Raw genomic sequence first — 6,332 nt, forward strand, 5'->3', positions numbered from 1 at the left:
ATGTCCAACCTAACTGCTGTCAAAGAATTCCTTCTCCTTGAGTTTTCTGAAATTCGAGAGTTTCAGATTTCCCATGGCATCATTTTTCTTGTCTTTTATTTAGCAGCCCTGGTGGGGAACCTTCTCATCATCAAGCTCATTGCTTTTGAATGCTACCTCCACAAGCCCATGTATTTCTTTCTGTTGAATTTAGCCCTTGCAGACATTGGCTCAGTGTCTGTTACAATTCCAAAGTCCATGGCCAATTCTTTCTTCAACACCAGACTGATTTCCTATTCTGAATGTGTCAGTCAAGTGTTTTTCCTCATCTTCTTCATGGCAACAGACCTTGCTTTCCTCACCGTTATGGCATATGACCGCTATGTTGCTATTTGCAATCCATTACATTATGAAACTCTCATGAACAAAGACTCCTGCATCCAAATGGCAGCTATCTCTTGGACTGCTGCCCTTCTGTATGCCACTTTACACACCTTTGGCACTTTTTCAACATCCTTCTGTTCCAAAGTCATTAATCAATTTTTCTGTGAAATCCCACAATTGCTCAAAATCTCTTGCTCTGACCAGTACCAGATTGAAGTTGGTGTCCTTGGCTTCAGTGGGTGCTTGGCCTTTGGGAGCTTCATCTTTATCATCTCCTCTTACATGCAGATCTTCAGAGCCGTGCGGAGAATCCCCTCTGCACAAGGGAGGAAAAAGACATTCTCCACTTGTATACCCCACTTCCTTGTCGTCTTCCTGTTCATTTTAACAACAGCTTTTGCTTACCTCAAGCCAATCTCAAACTCAGCCACAGATCTGGACCTGGCTGCTGCTGCCATCTATTCTGTAGTTCCTCCACTGATGAATCCAATCATCTACAGCATGCGGAACAAAGAAATCAAAATGGCAATGAGGAAACACTTTTGCTTCCTAAAATCTGTCTTTTGTCACATGTGAGAAGTTGGCTATGGTTGACATCTTTGTTAAATAAAATGTGCATGGGTCTTTGTGTTAACTAAATATTCTATACTGAAAGAAAGCTGGAATCTGAGATCTGCATCAGTTAACAGATGGGTATAATTTCATTTAAGTTGCATACTTTATTTTTAAGTTTGGTTTATTGCTCATTAGGAGCCCTGTGGCACAGAGTGGTAAGCTGCAGTACTGCAGTCAAAAGCTATGCTCACGACCTGAGTTCGATCCCGACGGAAGTCGGTTTCAGGTAGCCGATGCAAGGTTGACTCAGCCTTCCATCCTTCTGAGGTTGGTCAAATGAGTACCCAGGTTGCTGGGGGTAAAGGGAAGATGACTGTGGAAGGTACTGGCAACCATCCCGCAAACAAAGTCTGCCTTGGAAACGTCGGGATGTGATGTCAATCCATGGGTCAGGAATGACCCGGTGCTTGCACAGGGGACCTTTACCTTTTTATTGCTCATTAACAAAGCCATAAGAAAATAAACAAATGCGCATAATCTTATAAAATACCTAAAATTAATAAATACGTAAAATACATATAATACTTTATTTTGCTAACCATGGGGATGGGCAAAAGCTACAGAGGTTACTGAAGTCCTTTGAACACTAAGTGGGGGGACCATGGTGACCAGGATGGCATAGCTCAGAAGCCTCCTCAGAGGCTTCCCGGCCACCACAGGGGGGGGGGAGCTTTTTTTCCAATATAAAAATCAGACAAAGTCTTCCCCCCCCATAAGGGATAGTGGGCCTGTGCCACCCACCAAAAAATGTGGTGCAAGACTGCTGGCATTCCCGGGAGGCATTCCCAGGGTGAAAGGGATTTGGAAGCTGCCTAAAGACAGCTCTATCCCTCTGAATGCCCCAGGAACGCCTCCTGGGAGGCCAGTGTGGGGACTTGCACTGGAAGAATGCTGGCAGGGGGGCATGCTGGTGTCCGAGGGCTGCGCTGCTGCTGCGGTCCAGGAGTGCCAGCATAAATGTCCCCATACTGGCGTCTGTGCCAGTTTTCAGCAAGTGGAACAGATGCCAGTGTAGGGGTCACGCCACCTTGTAAGGCGATTTGGGCCTCAACCTCAGGAATGGGCTGTAATTCAGAAACTTCTTGGGCTCCTGCTGTGTTATCTTTTAATAACTAAAAACTTTCAGGCAGGGCACATGGCCTAAAATTCATGTCAGGTTTTATAAACAATTACCAGAATTACTAAAAAATTAGTAGTTTCCTGAGAAAAGAGAAGGAGGCAGAGAAGTTGATTGCTTTATTTCAGAATGGTGAAAAGTATACTTCCTGCAGCAGTAACATCCCACCCTATCTTATTGTATCAAGGTTCTTTTTCACCAGAATTTGATAGTGCTTTTTTGTGAAATTAGGGGAAATGTCTGACCTGAACCGTGTATCCTCCCTCAGGTTTGACTGTGTGTTTTTTAATGCTTGATTTGACAGAACAAAGAAACCTACATTAATTTTTCACACTGGAATAGATTAAAGAGCAGCGTTGTTTAGGGGGGAAAACTGTATCTTCCAGTAACATGGGGTAGAGGGAATTCTATCCATGTCGTTTCAAAATGGCTTCCAATGGATTTATTATAGTCATCTGAATTACATGTATCTTGTAACTCTTTGTCTTGGCTGTAAGTAATAAAAGTAATTTTACAGTGACCTAATTATTTTAAACTTCATATTCTAAGTTAAAATAGCACAAAGATTCAGGGTTGTCCCTAGAGAAACAATTACATCTAATTTTTAAAATGAGTTCATAAATGTCTGGTAAAACTGTCAGGTAATTATACTTCATTATAATTCACAGTGGGTAGCCGTGTTAGTCTGCGTGCAGTAGTAGAAAAGAGCAAGAGTCCAGTAGCACCTTAAAGACTAACACACATATTTTCTGGCAGGGTATGAGCTGAAGAAGTGAGCTGTGGCTCACGAAAGCTCCTACCCTGCCAGAAAATATGTGTGTTAGTCTTTAAGGTGCTACTGGACTCTTGCTCTTTTCTAACACTTCATTATAGTAATTGGGAAATACTAAAATGCTCTACATGCCTTATTTCCTCCTTGATTTCTCCACACCCCTCCACAAGGGGGTGGTTACAGTTGACATTTGAAAATTAGACTCCCTAGGGCATGAGAAGATCACTTTAGGTCACTGGTATTAGGACATCTAATTGGAGTTCTGAAAACGGTATGACCATAGAATAATAGAGCTGGAAGAGACCTCCAGAGTCCTCTAGTCCAACTCCCTGCACAATGCAGGAAATTCACAACTACCCCCCCTTAAACGAGTCTCAATGAAAGGATATTTTCTGTTGAGTTTTTTTATTGCCCTGAGAAATTAATTAAAGCAGCCTGTAGCTAGCACTGTTTTGTCTTTGTTTCACTGTTCCAAAATGAAAATGCACTCCTGGAAAAAAAGTATGACTTCAAAGAATGCACCTTTATGATTAAACAAAAAATCAGGCCTTCAACTCCCATTAAAGCAGAGGAATAAGACGTGATTTGGCCTTCAGTCAATTATGGCCATAACAGCAACCCAGTCCAGCCACTCTTCTACAATAAACCACATAAATTCAATATATACAGGACTGCTAAGGCCAACTCTTTCTTTTGACATGCCTGGAATCTTGGCCTAGTTTCAGATCCAAGTTTAAAAGTGTTGGTACTGCCCACCTTACATGCTAGATATTATACTTGTTTGTATTCCAAGCGGGATCTGGCCCAGTTTTGTAGGGCCTGCAAGACAGAGATGTTCCACCAGGCACATGGTTGAGGACTTTTGGCTTCTCTATTAAGTCCAATGGTCACCGGGCAGACCCCCCCTTCTATATGCTCTCCTCGGTTCCTCTCCCCATTTACTTGCAGAGGGTCTGTTAATCTCAGGAGTCAGCTCTGATGGGACCATCGGGAGCCATCTTATTATTTGTATTTTATGGATTTTAATTTATTCTAATCCATAAAGATGGACCCCCTGTCCCAAATTTCAGAGCTCATGCAAGGAGTCCCTTGCAGCTACCCTGAAAATTTGGTAACTCTACCTTGAAAATGCTTCCCCAGAGCTCCTCAAAAAAAATAAAAAAATCCATAGGGAAAAACCTGGGGAAAGCCAAAGCCAAAAAAAGCCGAATACATATTCGGCTTTTTTTGGCGATCGACTATCTGGCTTAGGTTTAATATTTGGCCAAAATTAAACCCCAAAGTAGCCAAAAAGGCATTTTTCATTTTTATTTTTGGTTTGGCAAACCCGATATGCACAGTCCAATGGATTCAGGTGTTGTTTCTAAATGCTTGGTCAGCAAAATGTGGAGGGGAATGGAACCAATAATTGGGGTGTGTGAGTTTCCTCAGTCAATGCCCAAACAGAAATACAATTAAAAGAGAAACATAAAAGGAAAACCAAATTTTGGACACTGCAGGTTTATTCTTTTACCAAATGTAGATTCACCTAGCAACATGCCTGTACCTAGATTATTGTCACAGCTTGGGTTTTGCTCCAAAGAGCAATTCAGTGTTCGTGTATGGGTAAGAATTGATCATGAAATTCTCCTGTTACATAAGAACATAAAAGTGTACATGGTGAGCAAAAATGGCAGCCTTTTGGGGGACATATTATGGCTTTTATAAGGTTCTGAGGAACCTGCAGTTCTTTGAGTTTGGTCCAGTTATAGGTTAAATGGAAAAAGTCATGTCTGTATGCTTTATTTCTTGTCAGAATCAACAGGAAGTGCTAATCACAAAAACTGAAATCTATTCTCATTATTGATGAGCAGCTAGCCACAGAAAATGAAAACAAGGACTTGGCTGCAATTCAGATAACATTGTGAAAAAAGATCTACACCAAAAGAAATGTTTTTGAGATAATGTCTTAGATAAGGATCCCAGGTGTACTGAACCCAGCTACGGAAGAGTGATTGGACACAGAGGCATAAGGTATGCCCAGAATGAACAGGTCCAAATTATCCATCTTGTAAAAGAAAGAGGTGTCGATCAACAACTTGCTCCTGATTGTATGTAAGAAAGCACTGGATCCATAGGGAGGTGAGCAGAAGGTTATTTGGATGTGAATAGTCACTCTCCAAGCACTTAAAGGTAGCCCTTTGTCTCTCCTCCCACTCTGCAGTCATTCCTTCCTTAGGCTTCCCTTCTAAAGCTACCACAGCAGCTTCTCTCCTTGTGCTCTATTGTATGGAGGAGAAGGAGGCAGATCGACACATGCACCATTGTGCTTGATATGAGAATTACAGCACCAGCACCCTTTTCCATCCACCTAACCTCTTCCTCTTACATATGTGCAGAAGATTCATCTTCTTATGCAGATTTACAAACTTCTCTCAGGAACGTGGCTTGGTGAGTGCGTCTGCAATCATTTCTTCCATAGGACAGTACTGTAACTCAACAAGCTCTCCTACTTCCATGTCTCCCAATATGTGGTGCTTCACATCTATGTGTTTAGTTCTTGAGTTGATCTTCTCCATCTGTCCAAGTTTTTGCATCCTTGGTTGTTTTCAAAGAATTGTAAGGGTTTGAGTTCATCTGCCCCAAAGTCTTGAATTAGTTGCTGTATCTGCTTAAATTGTATGCACACTTCCCCCTCTTGTTTTAGACCATCTTGGGGTTTGTCCATCTGCTCACCCAGCTGCAGCCGGATATTCATTTTTTGGCACCATTGGGCATCTTTGCCCTTATTTATTAGATTGTATTGGGATATTTTAACTATAGTTTTAATGTTTTTATTCTGTTTTTATCGTATGTGGTGTTCTTGAGAGCTGCCCTGAGCCTGGCCTTTGACTGGGGTGGGCAGGGTAGATAGATAGATAGATAGATAGATAGATAGATAGATAGATAGATAGATAGATAGATAGATAGATAGATAGATAGATATTCAGCTTCAGTTGATGACACAGCTATAGAGTCTTGCTTCCTACTTCTTCAGCTGATGGCTCCTCTGCCATAGAAGAATACTTTAGTTTCAGAACTGCAGTCCCATTCAGGTATTTCACAAGTCTTTTGACTGCATTCCAGTCCCTTTTGCTCATCGATTCTATCTTTCTGCATAACATGCCCATAGCTGCTATGGTGTCAGGATGTGTTACTGTGCTTATGTACAATTGTTTTCCAATTGCTTCTCTGTATTGCTTGTTGTCTGGCAGGAGTTCCCTCTTTCCTTGATGTTTTAGATAGTTTCGATAGTTAGATAGCAGTACAACATACATATCAAGAAAACTCAAGTATATGCTGTACATGGATGGTACGTATGTTCACTGTCACTTGCGAACAGGTAAAACCCTCAGCTCTGTGCTCTGCTCTGCTCAATTAAATGTTTCTTCTTCAGTCAGAATTTCAATATTTATCCTTCTGTTTACTTCCAGAACTGGCATCCAT

General features: G+C 41.6%; 1 protein-coding gene across 1 annotated transcript; it reads left to right on the forward strand.

Annotated features, from left to right (window-relative positions):
* Positions 1–2,591, forward strand: LOC130489357 (olfactory receptor 14A16-like). Its single transcript, XM_056863054.1, has 2 exons — positions 1–899; positions 2,552–2,591. Exons 1-2 carry the CDS (start codon positions 1–3, stop codon positions 2,589–2,591), a joined length of 939 nt encoding a protein of 312 aa, XP_056719032.1.
* The last annotated feature ends 3,741 nt before the right edge of the window (positions 2,592–6,332 follow it).

This window comes from Euleptes europaea, chromosome 18 (genome assembly GCF_029931775.1).
Source record: "Euleptes europaea isolate rEulEur1 chromosome 18, rEulEur1.hap1, whole genome shotgun sequence".
In the NCBI taxonomy this organism is placed as follows: Eukaryota; Metazoa; Chordata; class Lepidosauria; order Squamata; family Sphaerodactylidae; genus Euleptes; species Euleptes europaea.

Bases quoted from the DNA above. Each gene is read 5' to 3' on its own strand.
- LOC130489357 (XM_056863054.1), top strand. From the start codon at position 1: ATGTCCAACCTAACTGCTGTCAAAGAATTCCTTCTCCTTGAGTTTTCT. The intron at 900-2,551 runs ACACTTTTGCTT...ATTATAGTCATC, and splicing joins ATCAAAATGGCAATGAGGAA to TGAATTACATGTATCTTGTA.